This window comes from Strix aluco, chromosome 4 (genome assembly GCF_031877795.1).
Source record: "Strix aluco isolate bStrAlu1 chromosome 4, bStrAlu1.hap1, whole genome shotgun sequence".
NCBI classification, from domain to species: domain Eukaryota; kingdom Metazoa; phylum Chordata; class Aves; order Strigiformes; family Strigidae; genus Strix; species Strix aluco.
The window spans coordinates 29959104-29977791 of NC_133934.1; the positions used below are offsets into that span (position 1 = coordinate 29959104).

The 18688-nt window shown below is 38.4% G+C and overlaps 1 protein-coding gene across 1 annotated transcript; it reads left to right on the forward strand.

The window, feature by feature from the left end:
- Positions 1 to 5: 5 nt before the first annotated feature.
- Positions 6 to 18255, forward strand: OCIAD1 (OCIA domain containing 1). Its single transcript, XM_074822508.1, has 8 exons — positions 6 to 159; positions 965 to 1049; positions 5052 to 5105; positions 5587 to 5634; positions 9103 to 9232; positions 11392 to 11600; positions 12974 to 13123; positions 17808 to 18255. The coding sequence occupies exons 1-8, from the start codon at positions 109 to 111 to the stop codon at positions 17843 to 17845; spliced, it is 765 nt and encodes a 254-aa protein (XP_074678609.1). The 5' UTR covers positions 6 to 108; the 3' UTR covers positions 17846 to 18255.
- The last annotated feature ends 433 nt before the right edge of the window (positions 18256 to 18688 follow it).

The following is an 18688-nucleotide window of genomic DNA, read 5'->3' on the forward strand; positions in this document are numbered from 1 at the left end:
CCCCCCCGCTCCCCCCGCCGCCGCGCACGCGCACGGAGACGCGGCGGCGAACAGCGTCGCGTCGACTTCCGGGTCAGCTGTCGCTCGCACTGCCCGCCCCGCCCCGCCATGGAGGCCGGGCAGGGTCCCGGCGGCGGGGAGGCCGGCGACCCGGCCGAGGTACTGTCGTTTGCTCGGCGGTGCTGCCTCTGGGAAGCCGCGAGATCTCGGTGGGGCTAAGGGCTGCTTCTGCGGAGGGCGAGGCGGCCGGCTCGGGGCCTGCACGCACCCTCCGCGGCCGGGGAGGGGGAGGGTTCCCGTCGGCCTTTCGCCCGCCCCTGCCCGGGGCTCCCTGGCGGCCCGCGGAGGCGGGGGGATGGTGCCCTTGAGGCCCTCCCGGCGGCCTCTCGTGAGGGGAGTCCCGGCAGGAGGTGTTCTCCCCGGTACCGGCGGCCGTCTCGCATCTGTCCTTCTCCCGACCGGCGATCTGGCGGGGTGCCCGGTCGCACGCCTTCCACGGCAGGAGAGGGTCATGCACCTCGGATAGAAACTTCTCACACGCTGGCAAAGCTGCTGGCTAGCTTTCACTAAATATATGCATGTCAGCGGACAATACGCACTGCATAGTTAAAACTCTTGACAAATATTTTAAAAAGGGTTTAATGAGCTGTCAGATTTCATCAGTTTGGAAGGCTGGTTGCAAGGCCCAAAGCAGGCTTTTCTGAAGAAAAAGGAGTGGACTGAGTTAGAATTTCACTGTGAACAAAATATTTTCTGCTCTCTTATGTGATTTGCAGAAGCACTGAATTTTTTAAATTATATATTTCATGTGACACTTATAGACAAAAGGCACCAGTCCCTGAAGTATAGCTGTGTGAAAGTACAGGCACTATAAGGTGTGAAAGTTAGATGAAGTTTTTAATTGAACAATTCCCACAAACCTTTCTTTTGCTCATTCTTCTCTAATTTATTTCCCTAATGAAAGAGGGAAGTACCTAAGCCTTATGTGCCAACAGAGGAGGAAAGACGACTCCTCAAGGAATGTGCTGAAGAGAGTGCCCGGTATAGAGGTAAGTTCAGTTTGCTGACAAACTTGGTTTGTTTTCTTTCACCCTTAGTTTTGGTTGTTATGTGAGACATTAAGGGAAGAAGGCCCGGGTCAGTGTATCACAGCAGTTGATTAACAAGCTTCAGCTGGTCTAAAATTGCTTCCCAGTAAATGTTCAGCCATGTAGGAGTTATACTTATTAAGAGTTTGCAGGACAGGAATTTTGTAAAAGGTGCAACATATTTTGTAAGGTTTATGCTTTATAATAAGATCCCTTAATATTTTAAATTAATATGATTAATAAAAGTCTGAATATATATATACTTCATGGAGTCTCTCGTTTATGTATCTGAATATTTTTTTTGGTTATTTCTGCATTTTTATTTTCAATTTTTGTTGTTATCTTTAGAATGCAAGAATAAAATAGTTTAGCTTAGAACTATTGCTTTCTGTCTTTCTGGAGACTCATGAAAAGAGCAATGTATAAGTAGTTGCTCAGCTCAATTTCTGGAGAAAAGTTCTGTGTCTGTGCATGACCAGACGTCAGCCAACGGCATCCTGGCTTGTATTAGAAACAGTGTGACCAGCAGAAGTAGGGAGGTGATAGTCCCCCTGTACTCTGCACTGGTGAGGCCACACCTGGAGTATTGTGTCCAGTTTTGGGCACCTCAATATGAGAGAGATATCGAGATGCTGCAGCGAGTGCAGAGGAGGGCAACGAAGCTGGTGAAGGGCCTGGAGAACAAATCCTATGAGGAGAGATTGAGGGAGCTGGGACTGTTCAGTTTGAGGAGGAGAAGGCTGACGGGAGACCTCATCACTCTCTACAACTACCTGAAAGGACATTGTAGAGAGGTTGGTGCTGGTCTCTTCTCACAGGTGATCAGTGACAGAACAAGAGGGAACAGCTTTAAACTGCAACAGGGGAGGTTCAGACTGGACATTAGGAAAAAATTTTTCCCAGAAAGAGTGGTCAGACAGTGGAATAGGCTGCCCAGGGAGGTGGTGGAGTCACCATCCCTGGATGTGTTTAAGGGTCGTTTAGATGAGATGCTGGGGGATATGGTGTAGGGGAGAACTTTGTAGAGTAGGGCTGATGGTTGGACTCGATGATCCCAAGGGTCTTTTCCAACCTGAATGATTCTGTGGTTCTATGAAGTTTTGGGTTTCTTTTTCTGTAAGTAAAAGAAGATTCTCAAGCATGATTCTGCAGTCAGTAGTGATTTCTGTACTACAGCTAATAGACAGGAATAATAATACACTTGCATTGTTTTCACAGAAAACTTTGTGTCTCATCTTATTTGAAATACCAAAGTTATGTTGTTTGGTTTTTTTTTCACGAAACATTGAGAATTGATGGCGTTGCTTCTTAACATTGTTTCTGTAATCCAAAGGTTCAAGACATACCTGTTTTTTATACTCGGGGTCAAGAGGTTTGACCAAGCCTTCTGATGTGATTGTTACCCACTATTTTATTTTCAGTTGCTTTATTTTCCATTGCTGTGGCATTCTCCCCTTTTGCTTTTATTCAAATACCTGAAGACCTTCAGCTTGTTTGCTAAAATCTAGCTATTTTCCTTATAATTTTATAAGTGAAAAGAGTCAGGTTCCTTAGTAGCAAGATGACAATCAGTAATCGAGAGATTTTTTCAGGAGTTGTACTGTGTTGTTATCTTGCTGGGAGAGCCTAAAGCCTGTCACTGTTTTCTAGGTCTCCTGTCTTTGTTTCATTGTTCTGTGTTACATGTACTTAGATTGTTGTATTTGATGTATTAAATACATATTATTTGAATGCCCCTGTGCAAGAGCTATGGGCTGCCTGTGTGACTGCCCGGAGGTCCTCATTTGTTACTGTATCAGTTCTTGTAATTCACAGATATTGCTGTACATTTCTGTATGAATGTACATTTGTGTATGTATTTGAGTAAGTTTGCTTACTCAAATTTCAAGCTGTAATCAATTTTTATCAGTTCTTACAAACCCTGTTTTGCAGTAGTTTCTACTGACACCTTCTATTTCAGAAATGCTTACTAGTCATTTCATAATGCAGTTTGATATACGCTTTACTGATATTACTGTTTTTAATCACATCATACAGTATAAGTTCTAATACTGTAAAAATTCACATTACAATCTACAATTTTATCCTTTGCACTTTTAATCTCACTAACAAAATCAAACCGGATCAATATGACTTTTTCCCCATAAAATCATTTTGATTAGGGTACATTACATTCCCATCCTTAGTTATGTGCTGTTGGCATATCAGTCTTCCATTATTTTTCCTAGGATTTATTTTATTTTGTTCCTGAAGCAGGAAAAGTACTTTTTGCCCATAGCAGTGAAAAAAATTGATATTTTCTGATTTATTAAGCTGCTTTTGGTTTTTTTTTCTACACTGGAATAATTATTCATATTAATTTTTATGTATGAACCCAATTTTCATTTACCTATTATTCTTTTAATTTCTAGTCACCCTTTTAGGTCATTTATATGCTCACATACTAGCATCTGTTTCCACTAAAGCGTATAACCTCTCTTTGACATCTGGAATATTTGTGTTGGGCCTGTAAGTCTCCAAGGGTTAGACTGAAGTCCTCTGTAATAAGTTCTTCTGGATTTTTTTTTTAACACACGCACACCCCACCCCCCCATTTTTTTCTCTTACAGTTTAGCTTCAAATTGGCACTGCCGTTCTATATCTCAGAAAATATAGAACTCTTAAATTGTGGAAAATCTAAGTCTAGAATCTCTAAAAGCATCAAGGTTTTAATTTTTAATAGATTGGAAGATTTTATTATCTATTTTGAAGTGTTACTTTAATCTTGCTTGTGAACCAAGGAGCCAATATTTTTTCTTAAAAGTGACATCCAGTCATATTTGCCCTAAAATTCTGCTTGGACTTCTAACCTAGTTTAGACCTGTCAGAATCTGTGAAGGAATAAATTCTTAGTTTGCAAAGTATATTTTAATACTGTGCTGTCCAAATTCTAAAAAATATCATTTATCCAAATATGAACTTAATTAGCAGATTGTAGGCATCAAAACACTATAAATATCTAGTGCTCTTGTTACACTTGCAAAAATTTCTCCCCTAGGTAAAGTTAAAGTCATTGAGCTTTTTTGTAACATCTACATTTTCAGACTTGCTTAAAATGTAATTTCATTATGATACATCTACATCTTTAATGTAATTAACTTTAGTCTTCTGTCATGTTCGTTATTTCCATGTCACTGTATCTTGTGTAGGCATGGTGATCTTTACGAATAGTTTGAAAGTTAATCATCCCAATTCATAGTTATCTTTGCTTGAAATAAGCATTCCGTTTGGGTTTTGCCATCTTCAGATGCTTCCTGACACCTGAAGTCTTTCAATACGATAAAAACCCATGTGAACTTGTTAAGCTGCTCGCAACAGGCAGTAATGCTCTTCCATGTTTGTTGTCTACCCCTGAGTTGTATAGTTTGATCCGTAAGCTACAGAAAAAGCTGCCCTGTTCTTTAATTTGCTGGTGAATAAAACAGGTTACCTAATTTTAAACAATTACATTTATATCTCTCTAAAAATTTTTCCAAAGTTTTATGTTAAAACAAAATCAAGACTTCTGGTTATCAAGAATTTTTAGAGGTGTTGGCCTCTATGTCACTGTGTTCTGTCCTGAAGAACTGTGTGTGCTTCTCTGATTTAAAGTTTTAACCTTGATGCTGTAGCTAGACGTGGAATCTTGTCCTTAGAGCTTTATCCCATCTGCCTTTGGCTTTTGTATTTTAGGAAGTAGGAAATCTAATGTAGAGAGGATGACTCATTAACCAGAATTGAATAATTTGTAGTAGGTCTTAAAAACTGGATTTGAGACTATTCCATTATTTATATATAGTTTGTGAATTTTACATATATATCCTTATATTCTTATACAAATGAGCTTAGTGAGGCCTAGCAACTCTCATTTTATTGCATATTTTGTTAAATGTGGTTGAAAACACTGAAAATCATATTTTAAGCAACTTTTCTTCTTCTTCACAGCTTTTCCTTTGGCTGCAGTGAGCATGCTTGCTACTAGTTTCTTAATTAGGAAAGGTAAAGTGTAAACATACTTTGGATTAATCTGGATTTGCTCAGATGAAATATATTTCTGCTGTTAATACAGTTACTATAATAATATAATGTCTAATTTATTTGTAATTAAAAGAAGTTTAGACTCTTCAGCTTACATGACTTGCAGTTCCTAAAACTAAAGAAGGAGCAAAACTTTAAATCAAATTCCTGTTCATTTTTTATTGTTTGACAAATGCAGTATCACAGTGATTATGAAACAGTATATTCTATAGTGTGTAGTAATACTGGGCGTGATATGATTAAAGAGGTAATTCTTAGATTTTTATAATTTTATGGGGAATTCAGACGTTAGGTTTTCTTGAATTTTCTTTAACATTAGGTGTAAAATAACCTGCTACCTACAAACATAGCTACAAACTAACCTACAAGCATAACTATAGTTGTTGTTTCTCAGCCCAGTTCTTAATAACTTATTACTGATTACTTTGATCCTCATTTTCAGGTGTTCTAAGAGACAGCTCAAGATTTGGCTCTTTTACGAAAGTTGCATGTAAGTAAGCGCTATGTATAAATTCAGCTTGTATTCATACCTTAGGTTCTGGAGTCTGTTACACAGAGGTAATTCCCATGAAACGTGCTGGCTGATTCACTGTGACCACGCTGTGCTTACATTGGTACAACTGTGCCTGAAGATTTGGAGTAAATGATCTGATATATCCAGTGAATAAGTTTCACCTTCCTGCAGTTAATTCTAATGGTCAGCAACATTTTAGCTATGTTTCTTAACTTACAGCATCTCATACTGCAAGAACCTGTTCAGTGTCAAGAGGTTTTTGCATTTGTTCACTCTTTGAATTTGTGCAGCATGTTTTGGACAAGTTTTGTTTATAGGCTTTCCATAAGATTGTAAGATTTGAAATATGCTTGACAAGACTAATGTCAGAATTTAAGATAAAAACATTGTAAATAGATACTGTACCAGCTTACTTTAAATTACTTTGCCAGAGTACACCCGCTCCTCCCTTCCTAATTTGAAGGTCTTTATTCATGCAGCTCACTTGTCCCATTCAGGCTATTTTAGTGCCTTTTTTTCCTGGACGTTACGTATGTACAATTGGAGGAAAACGGTAATTTCATTTGAATGATTTTGGAATAAGTATAATCAAAAATAGATTAATAAATTAACCTTTTCAATGTAATACATGACAGTAAACCAGGAAGTTGCCATCTTGCCAATCTGCCCAGATACAGTCAGTTACTCTTACAGTTTACTTCAGTGGGAAGAGGATAAAACCCATGATTTGTGGTGAAGGAAGTGATGTTTAAGCAGATAAATGAATGTGAGAGACTAGGGCTGCCATTTGTTTATGCTAAATTCTACTTGCTTTCTTTGAACACCAAACAATGGTATAACACAAACATTCCTAATAAATAATAGAATTATTATTTCCCTGATAGCTCCTATGCATTTCTAGTTAAGGACCACATTCCTCCTATTTAATAGAACTAAGTTTTGAAATCAAGGGAAAAAATGAGGAGCAGCTGGACTGGACCAACTATTCTTCATGTTAAGATTATAAGCCAAAATACTTCTGGCTTCTCCTTTTCGATGTTCACTGGAGACATATGAACTTTCATTTTATACTAAAAGAATTTTCCATAAAATGTGTATTTTCGTTGTTTTTCAGTAGGTAACTTCGTGTGATTTATATGCATGTTAAGTTGGGGATTTTTCTGGCACATAGTTGGACTGTAAAAGGCCCGAGTTAAGCAGTTTTCGTTTCATCTTCACATTGCTTAGGTCAGATGCGCCTACTGTCTACAGGATCTTCCTGAAAACTATTGCCAGGGACATAGTTTACAGGTCCAAATTATGTCTCATAATTTAACTGCACATTCCTCCTGCAGTGAAATCAGATTAAAGGAAGCAGTGCAGTTGTGTTTCATGGTTTGTTTTCTTTTTTATTTTTCCTCCATGAGTACTAAAACAAGAGCATATGCAATTCCAGGCACTGCTGCTAGCTCACAGCTAGCTGATGCTAAACAATGGTAAGACAGTTCCAGACAGTTCTTGCTTTTCTGGTGTCTCTGATCTGAGCGTATTGCTGCTGCATCTGTTGATTACAGTAGTCTGTCTTTGACAATGGTGTGTCACTTGTGGTTGTTAGATTCTTATTCCGAAGAGTATCTATGCCTGATCACAGTAGTTGGTCTTTTATATCTAACTAACATAGTTGAGCCAGGTTTTCTTCAGTCTCTATCTTGCATCTTTCCTGCTTTGCCCCTCTTGGTTTTATCTGGAAGTGGAGAGGTGTTTCATTTTCCAGATAGGAATTTTCAGATTCCAGGATGTTCTTCTGCCTACAGGAATTATTCATAACTTCTCTCAGTAGTCTTCTAGGCACTCTGACACTTTAATGGAACTCCTAGTTAGTCATGACTGATACACTACATTGACAGCATCCCCGTCAACATAGCATAGAGCTATTGGTCCTCTATCCCTGTTTGGCAATGATCCATATGTCCTGCCTCATGTTAGCCTGCAGTGGGACCTGCCCTCTTTTATCAATCTCTGATCAGCTTCTCTAAGGTCTTGTCACAGTGAATACAGAAGCAGAGGGCAACAAGATATAATTTATTGTGCTAACTTAAAAAATGTGGCTCATCTGGCTGTTAGTTCTGTAATAAGAGAAACCAAGTATTTTAGTCAATAATTACTTTGGGTGAAACATCTTCCAGAGAGATGCTTCCACTTTTCTTGACTGGAAGGCCACAAGAAAAGAGACTTTCTCTTTGTAATTTATACCAAAGATTAATTATCTTTGCTGCTTAGCTTTAGTTTGGTAAATATTTAGTTTGAATTCTTGTTGGGCTGTTTTTCCTTTCAGGGGCTTGTAATTTTTTCCTTTGTGCATATTTATAGCATTTGAGGTGTCTTCCAGTTTTTTTTTTTTACCTGTTAAACAGCTAAACCCTTATATTTCTCAGTTGTAAACTTCACTCGTAGTTGTGGCTGTTCTCTTTTCCCTTGGAAAAGGATTTTTAACTTCCTTTTGAAAATACAGATATTAGAACAAGAATCACAGTTTCAGTACCAGTACAGCAGAGTAGGGTAAAATCCCCTTTTATATTGATTCTCAGGCGATGTAATCCACAGCGTGAGGACCTCAGAGGATTAGTGTTACTGGTAATTAACTCTTCCTGACTTAAAGATGATGGAGTATTTAGTCTTTGTATTTAGAAAATACTCATTGCATATGAAAGAAGGGTCTAGTCCTTTGCTCATAAAAAGTTGACAAGAAAACTTCTGTTAATTGCCACTGAATCCTTCATACTCCGTTTGACCCACTCATAAAACTTGAAGGAGTCAGTTGATGGAAATCACCAGTTTTAATCCCAGAAAGAACTATCGCAATCATTTATTCTTATGTCCTGTCTAGCAGATGAAAACAGCTCATGCACTAAATTGAAAGCATTTGCCTAGTGGTTGTGAGGGTTCAGCTAATTCAGTTGTTTGCCCTCTGGCAACCATACCATAGAACTCTCTTCAGAAGATACTAAGCGTAATACCAAGTTTATTTAGACTCCTCTTCATATTAGTGAAAGCATTTTCAGGATCTGACTGTTCTGATGGATTAAATGAGAAGAATTTACTACCTTTGTTTATTCCTGGCTGTTTTATCATCTTTGATAGTTAATTGTTATTCCTGGATCTTGGGAAAAACTGATTGCAATTACTTTCCTTTTTTTGTCACCTTTCATGGAGTACTAGCTGAAATCATCTGATGCTCATGCCATGTCTAAATCATTGCTCTATGTCTCTGTTCAGCTGTTGCATTTGTTTTTAGTACCCTTTGTCTGCAGAAGCAGAGAGAGATGATTACTGCATGGTTTTGGTTTAGAACTAAACTTTTTTTTCTTCAAGATACTGTGTACTTTATTTGAAATTATTTTAAAAACTATATTGAATATTATGATACAGCATATAAACCCGTCTTTTTTTTTTCTTTTAAAAAAGTTGCTGGAATGTGTGGATACCTGGGTGGAAAGATATCCTACTTGCCAATCTGTAGCGAAAAATTTAAGAAACTGAAGGATTCCCCAATAGGAGATGTTCTACGACAAGCTCAGAGACATAGTTCACATAAGTAAGAATTTAATTCTCTTTTAAACTTAAAACTTATTCTTGAATAGAACATTTTTAATACTAACACATCAAGGCTATGTTTGCAACTTTCAGAGATCTTCAGAGCTGCACATTCTCTTTTTTCCCTATTAGCCCAAATCTACCACTTTCAGGAAGCTGTATAAGCTGGCCGGCTATGAAACACGCATTTTGAGCTCTGTACATACAACTGATTGCTTTGAGGAGTAGAAAAAGACATCTTTTACTTAGCAAAATGTATTCCTTGTAAATTAAGATGTTGTTTTCCCATGGAATTTACTCACAGCAGTGTGACAGCAGAAGTTGCCTCCTTAGTTTAGAAGTAAACTAAGTTAACTGAAATAGTGTTATGTTCTGGAAGCTTTTCCCATAGTTTAGTTTGATTGAAGTAGGAGGAGGGTGGAAATGATTTCAGTGTTTATCAAAGGAAAGAGCTCAGTAAACAATATCAGTGCAGGAAGAAGCATGGTGGTCAAACTTACTGCCATTTGTTTAAATCCTTTACATCTGTAACAGCATTATGCTGTGCATATGAGAAACTCATCAGGTTCTTAAAACTGTTTCCTGTTTTGTTCCAGAATGTTTTCTACCTCAAGTGGGTTTTAATTGCAAACTACTTTCAGAATATCTCACTTCAAGCCTTGATTGAAAACTGGGAGAATAGTGTTTGGATAGTGAGTAGTAGTCCTGCTATGTATGTGCTAAGATTTGTTAAATATTTATAAAGGATTTGGTTAAATTCTTAATTACTTCATAAATTCAGATTTATGACAGTTTTGTCTGCAAGATCTACCTTTATTCTGAAATGTTTATGTTCTTATGGCCTCAAACATAATTTTAGGAGTTACCACTTTACACATGTACTGTGTAAACTGAGCTGAATGGGAGCTAGACTTGTCCCTTTACCCCACTCTAGTTTCTAATAATTGTCAGGATTGTTAACTGTGTTTACTCTAGGTGAGAACTTGTTTAAGTGCCATCATCTGCTGCACCAATAAGTCCCTTCAACCTTTAATGGCCCATTCTTTTGCATCTGTAAAATTTTATTTCCTAAGTAATAAATTCCTTTTTTTTCCTTGGTTGAATGATTAATTTCAATTCATTCAAATTGCATTATCGCAATACATGCATGCTACTCTTTTAAGCCAGGAACAGAAATAATTACATTTTCATGGTCATTATACATCTACTAATTAATGTGTTTTGGTAATTCTGATTTGCAGTTAAAAATAGGTAAGGAGCTAAAAGATTAGATAGTTCTTTAAAGCTCTGTTTGCATATGCTTTACAAATAAGGCAATAAGGCTTACCTCTGTATGTTTATTGTGAGAACAAAACAAAGACTAATTGCAAATGCTTTTCATGTGAAACTAAAAGTACAACTAAGCAGAAATTTAAAGTAAAAAAACTAATAAATACTCTAGAGACATTCCAGTGGCACCAAGTGGTGGCATTCTTGATAGAGATGTGTTCTGTAGTGGTTTGCAGGGCCATTCCGAGTATGTAGTGGATGCTTTAAAATATCAGACATCAGTTTCCAGAATATTCTTTATACGATCTTACCTTTCTCTCTTAAGAGAAAATTTGGTAATGTTTCTGCCAAATTCAGCAACCAATAAACTTTCATAATTTAATTTCCCCAAGATAGCTCTTCATTCTCCTTTTCTTCTGCTGTTCTGTGCTGATCAATTACAGCAGCTTCTAATGATGAAGAGTTTTAAATTTCAAATTCTTCCTAAAAGGCCTTTAAAAATAACTGTAGTTCATGCTACCACTACTTACATGGGCACACCCTGTACTATTTATGTCTGATGTGTTTTGTTCTGTCTGAAGACTCCCTGGGGGGAGGGATTGTCATTTTTGTCTTGTAAAGTGCAAGTCTCTTTTGTCTTCTGGAGATTTTCAGGTGGGATTTAAGTTTCTGGGAGGAAGGGAAGAGCGTTGGGAAGGGACTAGATAGATCTTTGCAATGTAAAGAAGAAAAAAACCACCCCAAACTTTATTTAAGACAATAATTCGTGTTTGAAACTAAATAATTTAAAATAGAAGAGTGCTTTCTTGAACTGCACATATTGTTACTCATACAGATCCATTTTTAACTTCAGTATTTCTGTATTTAATATTTAATTGTATTATTTTCCAGCCGTTCCAGTCGGAAATCTGAATTTTCAGACATGCCTTCTCAGTCGTTTGCTGAGCCTTCTTCTCCAAGGGCTGGATTCCCACTTTCTTCTGGCTATTCAGATGATTATAGTTCAACAGATAGAGCCCTCTCAAGTTATGAACCCGTTCCATTCAGTGCTTCCCTGAATGAATCTTCACCTACAGGAATTACTGATTACACTGTTCAAGGTGTGTTTTGTCTTAATATTCAGCAGTTTGTAGTACGATGACTTGCCTTTCTCTTAGATACTTCTCTTACTAAACTATGTATTTTCATCCCATACAAACATACATGGTACAATATAGTGGTTTTGAGTGAAACAGCTTGAAGTTCCCAGAATTGTTTTTACACAGAAGCGAAATGTAGGTATTATTTTGTGTTCTAATGTTCTAAGTGTAAACTAAATTCAGGGCTTTTTTCATGTTTTGGTAGCACTAATTGCAAGTAAGTATCGTAAATTAATTTACAAGGTTTAATCTGTTGTGAAACTAAACCTGCAAAAAACTCAGCCTGACTTGAAGTTCCTTTTGAATTAAGGTGAATATGCCATCCTTTCACTGCACCAAATAAACCATGGTCTCTACCTTTTGTCTGCTAGCCTTTCTGAGGTTATTTAGTTTTCACCAGTGGTGGTGCTGTAACTATATACTACTATAATTCAGTGACATTAAACTTTTTTATAATGTGACAGACATTTAAATCTTCTGAGAACTGAATGCATATTGTGTTCTGTCCAACAACAGCTGATTTTCTCACGGAGAACTAAAATGGTTTTCAAGTACTGTTCTGTGCAGCTGTTCCCTTCCTTCTAGTTTGAACTCTGTCCTCCACTAGTGCAGGGGAAGCACACGATTCTGAATTCAGGTCTCTCTGGTACACAGAGGAGGAAGTTACTGTCAAATGCAGAGTTTCATACTTTGAATTAATTTGGATTTTTTAATTCATTTATGGAAAAGGTTTTATTTCACAAAAGTCCTTTCAATCAATTCTGGTTTAGTTATATAAAAGTATCGGGTGTAAATGGGTCAAGGAAATTGTAATTACATTTCATCAGAAATATCAATAGCTGGTAGAACCTTCATTATAGAATCAAGGTTCTGCATTATAAATGTAGATAAGAGGATAAAATGTTTATCAGGTGACATATGATGGATGTAGTCCTAATTCTCTTCTGAAAGCAGAATTTAAAGCCTGAATGCAAACCCTTGAGCTTCACCTAGATTTCTCTTCAGAAATCATAAATATATCACATGTATGATTGTCGTAAATTTTAGATAAAGTGACCAGAATTGGTTTATCCATCAGCTGTTAGGATTTCCATTGGGTAAAATGAGGAAGAGGAGTTAACTGCCAGTCTTCCAAAGCAGTTTGACAAAATGAAAAGGATAAAAGGAATGTATTCATTAAAGACCACATACATTCTCGGTTGCATTTAGAATTGCAGCTGTCATGCTCCTTTTCATTTGGGATTGAGCTGTAATTAACTGGCATACTAGAACAGGTTGTAGCCAAATTTTGGGGTGTGATGCAAGTTCTTGTATTTTGATGTTTTTGTTTTCAGATCCCACTCCAATTCCAGAAGAAAGCCGTAAAAAAAAAGGTATCACGTATGAAGAATTAAGGAATAAACACAGAGAGACATATGAGGTAATGATGCCACCAAAGGCAGAAATGCCGAGCAAGTTTTCACAGGAAAAAACAGCTAAGGAAGGTAATACACTGATTTACAGAAATACATAGTAAATTCAAATATTGACAATAATGTTAAAAATGGTTACAAACTCAAGGCTTAATTCTGCTTACCCTTTGAGCAATTTATTTTTACAGGATCTGCAGGTATCTCATATGTGATGTGGTCTGTAGTTTCATATTTCACATTAATTCTTTTTTTAAAAAATGTTGATCTTCCAATAGCAAATTATAATTCCTCTTCTTTAGCCATATTGCTTGTTGTCACACTGAAAATGTCATAACTTTTGGTTTATTGAATATATCGAGCAACCTCTTTCAACAAAGAATTCTCTGAGCCCAGAGCTTATGCTGAAGAGTTTTAGCTATGGAAGGGGGTGTATATTTTAGATAGCATTGTTCTCTCAAAATAGAGCACATGGTTGATGGTTTTGAAGAGGGGGGTATTTATTTTTATGAATTGTTTCATGTGGAATTAGTGGATTTCTATAGAGGCATTGTTTATAGAGGTTCATTTTCTACATTAAATCTCAAAGGAAGGAAACAGTATTTGGCAGCAATATTGAGACTTGTTTTCACAGTGAAAAACAAAACTACACAGCAAAATAAGAATGCAATGTCCTGAAGAATAAGATGCCATTCAGTCAACTTTTTGACTCAATCAATTTTTTGAAATGGAGACACACAGAAGCGGTTCATAATTGCTCTAGAACTTGTTAAATTTAGTGTGCCATCTGTGAAAATAATGTTAGCAAGAGGAATGCTTTATCATTTAACATACCACTGGGCTAGTCAGCTTGAATTGTTTGAGTTTGTGTGCAGTGTCCAGTCTTGTCAATCCCGTTGCAACAAGATTTGTAGGAATAGCTAACTCTCCTATTTGGTGTAACAGGTGGTAATAAGCATAGAAAAGTGTTTCAAAGCAGAAATCTCTGAAGCGGTAGTAGTAAGCTTTGGAACAGCGTTGCTTAAGAGTGTCAGTCTATTTCATGCTTGTGAGTTACTTTCTCCAGATCATCTGTCTTTGTTCAGATCTACACAGTCTTAAAATAAAAATTACAAACAATTATTGGGTAATGATTTAAATCTGTTATTTCAAGGATGAAAGCCTTTTTCTTTTATCACATGGCTATACCAAATGAGACATTAAAAAATTATTGAAGCTGTAGTTTCAGATTGCTGCTGAATTCTATCAGCTGACACTTCAGCTTTGGCTGCAACTCAAGGAGAAAAGGAGAATTTACAGCCTTTGGAGGAAGGGGCTAGCCACTCACAGTGATTACAAAGAGGCTGTGAGGCTATGCAGGGCAGAAATCAGGAAGTCCAAAGCCCGGCTGGAAATTAATCTGGCTTCAGCAATCAAAGATAACAAGAAAGATAACAAGAAATGTTTCTATAAGTATGTCAATAGCAAAAGAAAGACCAGGGAGAGTCTCCATCCCCTGCTAGATGCTGAAGGAAACTTGGTAGCAAGTGATGAGGGGAAGGCTGAGGTCCTTAATGCCTTCTTTGCCTCAGTCTTTAATAACCAGACTAGTTGTATTGAGGGAATCCAGCCTCCTCAGCCAGATGATAGAGACTGGGAGAACGACCCCCCTGCAATCCAGGAGAAAGTCAGTGACCTGCTACATCACATAGACACACACAAGTCTATGGGACCAGATGGGATACACCCAAGGGTGCTGAAGGAGCTGGCTGGGGTGCTCACCAAGCCGCTTTCCATCATTTACCAGCAGTCCTGGCTGACTGGGGAGGTCCTGACAGATTGGAAATTGGCCAATGTGACGCCCATCTATAAGAAGGGTTGGAAGGATGATCTGGGAAATTACAGGCCTGTCAGCTTGACTTCGGTACCCGAGAAGCTGATGGAGCAGCTCATCCAGAGTACCATCTTACAACACATGCAGGACAATCAGGGGATCAGGCCCAGTCAGCATGGGTTTATGAAAGGCAGGTCATGCTTGACAGACCTGATCTCCTTCTACGACAGAGTGACCTGCTTATTGGATGAGGGAAAGGCTGTGGATGTAGTTTACCTTGACTTTAGCAAGACCTTTGACACCGTTTCCCACAGCATTCTCCTGGCAAAACTGGCTGCTCGAGGCTTAGATGATCGCACGCTTTGCTGGGTGAAAAACTGGCTGGATGGCCGCGCCCAAAGAGTTGTGGTGAATGGAGTTAAATCCAGTTGGCGGCCGGTCACGAGTGGTGTCCCCCAGGGCTCGGTTTTGGGGCCACTCCTGTTTAACATCTTTATTGATGATCTAGACGAGGGGATCGAGTGCACCCTCAGTAAGTTTGCAGACGACACCAAGCTGGGTGGGAGTGTTGATCTGCTCGAGGGTAGGGAGGCTCTGCAGAGAGACCTGGACAGGCTGGAGCGATGGGCTAAGGACAACTGTATGAGTTTCAATAAGGCCAAATGCCGGGTGCTGCACTTGGGCCACAACAACCCCCAGCAGCGCTACAGACTTGGGGAGGAGTGGCTGGAGAGCTGCCAGTCAGAGAGGGACATGAGGGTGTTGATTGACAGCCCACTGAACATGAGCCAGCAGTGTGCCCAGGTGGCCAAGAAGGCCAACGGTATCCTGGCTTGCATCAGAAATAGCGTGGCCAGCAGGGACAGGGAAGGGATCTTACCCCTGTACTCGGCACTGGAGAGGCTGCACCTCGATTACTGTGTTTAGTTTTGGGCCCCTCACTACAAAAAGGACATTGAATTACTCGAGCGTGTCCAGAGAAGGGCAACGAAGCTGGTGAAGGGTCTGGAGCACATGTCGTACGAGGAGCGGCTGAGGGAACTGGGGTTGTTTAGTCTGGAGAAGAGGAGGCTGAGGGGAGACCTCATCGCCCTCTACAACTACCTGAAAGGAGGTTGCAGAGAGCTGGGGATGAGTCTCTTTAACCAAGTAATAAGCGATAGGACAAGAGGTAATGGCCTCAAGTTGCGCCAGGGAAGGTTTAGACTAGATGTCAGGAAGTATTTCTTTACAGAACGGGTTATTAGGCAGTGGAATAGGCTGCCCAGGGAGGTGGTAGAGTCCCCATCCCTGGAGGTGTTTAAGAATAGGGTCGACATAGCGCTGAGGGATATGGTGTAGATGGGAACTGACAGTGTTAGGTTAATGGTTGGACTGGATGATCTTCAAGGTCCTTTCCAACCTAGTTGATTCTGTGATTCATTGATTTACTCAATGTTTCTTTTTCAAGATATTTCTCCACAAATAGCCTAGAAATGTCACTGGAAAACCGTACACAGAAATCTTAAGGAACATTCTGCAAACCTTGCCATATTCCATGGCAAATCTTGTGGCTGTGAAGTAAGAATATGTGTTCATTATTTTTAGTTATTTGAGGTCTATAAAAGACCACTCTAAAATGTTGATCAAATACTGTGTTCCGTTTGATGGTTATACTCAGGCTTTGAGAAATTCAGACATGTTTTACAAATGCAAGTACATTTAAATCTACAGTTCAGGGATTCTACCATTGTTGATTTTGCTTCTTGTGTCACACTGGACATGTTACTTGTACACCAGCTCATATGTCCTGAGTTGTTCCCCCTTTGTTCATCCTCTTATCTCTGCGTCGTAGGAACCAGACTAGCAAATAGGAGACAGTGTTTTTTGCCCTTTGTTACAAGGACATAAGGGAAGACAAACCATGTTTAAACCAGTTTTAAGCGGTCCCTAACTTCATATGCTGGGGCCTTTTGCATTCGTTGTAGCTGTACAAATAATGTGCATCTGCATAGTGATCTGGACTGGACCATTTTCCAGGGAATGAGCACAGCCTGCTCAGCTGCCATGGTTAATAGAAGTGGAAATCAAACTGTACTTTGAGAGAGCTTCTCATTGTGCCTCACTGCAATATCAATCAGCTTAAAAGAGATTTGTCAGTGCATTATGTTGAGTTTGCTGACATCTCACTGAAACAAGGACCATGCATTCTGCTCTATTCCACTGGTTCTACTGCAGATAGGTATTAATAAACAGTGGGCTTAGTAATTAATCTGCAAGTAGATCTATAAAGGGGTGCCTGACTAGTGTCAGGTTTGTATGGATCCATCCTTTACCTTGTCAGTGATGGCAGTCAATTACAGACCACTTTGCAGCTCACTTTCAAGAGAGCATCTTTTTCCCTTTCTGGTCATTGTTCAGTTAGGCATGACATACTTCTGAATAAATCCGTTAAGACCAATACCCTGGGTTTTTTTTTTACTCTCTGACTCAGTCCTATACTAAAGGAAGCTGCCAAATAATGGCTGAGTAGTTTCCTAGTAGGGATTACTGATTTCTGTTTGTGTTTGAACACGTGTTTTTAACAATCCTGAATCCATCCAATTGTCCACGTAACTAGATTATGTAGCCACATTATTTATCCTAACGATCCTTGCCTGTTTCCTCCAATTGTCTTTGTTTCATCCACATGTTGCATTTGTTTCAAAGTAATTACAAATTCTGTAGAGCAGGAATTAGCACAGTAGGCCTCTTGACTGAATATTAATTCATTAAAGAAGAATGATTAACAAACTCTTTTCCCCATTTATTCAAAAGTAGCTTTAATTAATGTCTGTTGTGCTGTGACTGACACTCTCCCCACCTACCACTTTAAATGATAATGCATTTCATCACATTATTCAGCATTGTATAAGATAAACTTTTGCAGTTAAGTCATATGTGACTAATTTTTCTTCTTTTCTTTAGTTAAAGTAAATAAATATGGAGATACCTGGGATGAGTAAGAGCCGAATGAAGAACTGAAGAAAATAATCTCCTGTCTGATAACTTGAACTTCATCTAGATTAGTCACAAGTATCAGCACCTTTGGTGTGTTCTGCTGGGCACAGCTATTAATAAATGAGGAGAAAATCCTGACTTGCCAGAAGATTTAAAAAAAAAAAAAGTATTTAGGCTTAATTTTTTTTTTAATTTTGCATAAATGGCAAGCGACGCTACTGTGAGGTGTCATGACTGTAAACAATTTGTGCTGTTGTTTAAGAATGAAAAGGGTAACTGGCAATAACTAATATAAATGTATAGCAAAAGGTAAAAATATATGTAAATAAATGCAATCACATGTATTGGGAAGGGAAAAATATCAGAATCTTTGGAAATTTTAAAGAGTTGCATTAAAAGTTACCTGTAGAACTCACCTCTCACTTTGTTTTGTCTGAAAGGGATATGCTGGAAGCCTCAAATTGTCATAGTTGGTTAGTAGTGTCTGGAATAATACTGAACTATTCAGGGACAAAGTGCTGAGGAACCTAGCCAAACGCATAAGTAAGCATACTTCACTGTTTTTCAAAATGGTTTCACGGTGCCAGCTATATTTTTAGACTGATGTTCTGACTTTCCCACACTGGGTCTCTTCAGACAGTCATTTTGGAAGAAAATGATTCAGTGAAACTCCAGATATTTAAAATAGCTACATTTAAGTGCAGAAGGTTATAAACCTGACAAACTTTGGTAAAAGTTTGAATATCTTGGTTAATATTAGTTTTTTTGTATTTAGCCTTATTTCTCAATTTGTGCATGTTATCACAAAAAAAACAGGTTTATGGAGAAAAGATCCTGATCAGTGGAAT

Coding starts and splice junctions, on each gene's coding strand:
- OCIAD1 (XM_074822508.1), top strand. CDS start 109: ATGGAGGCCGGGCAGGGTCCCGGCGGCGGGGAGGCCGGCGACCCGGCC. Junction 5,106..5,586: donor TAGTTTCTTAATTAGGAAAG/GTAAAGTGTAAA, acceptor CCTCATTTTCAG/GTGTTCTAAGAGACAGCTCA. Junction 11,601..12,973: donor TACTGATTACACTGTTCAAG/GTGTGTTTTGTC, acceptor TTTTGTTTTCAG/ATCCCACTCCAATTCCAGAA.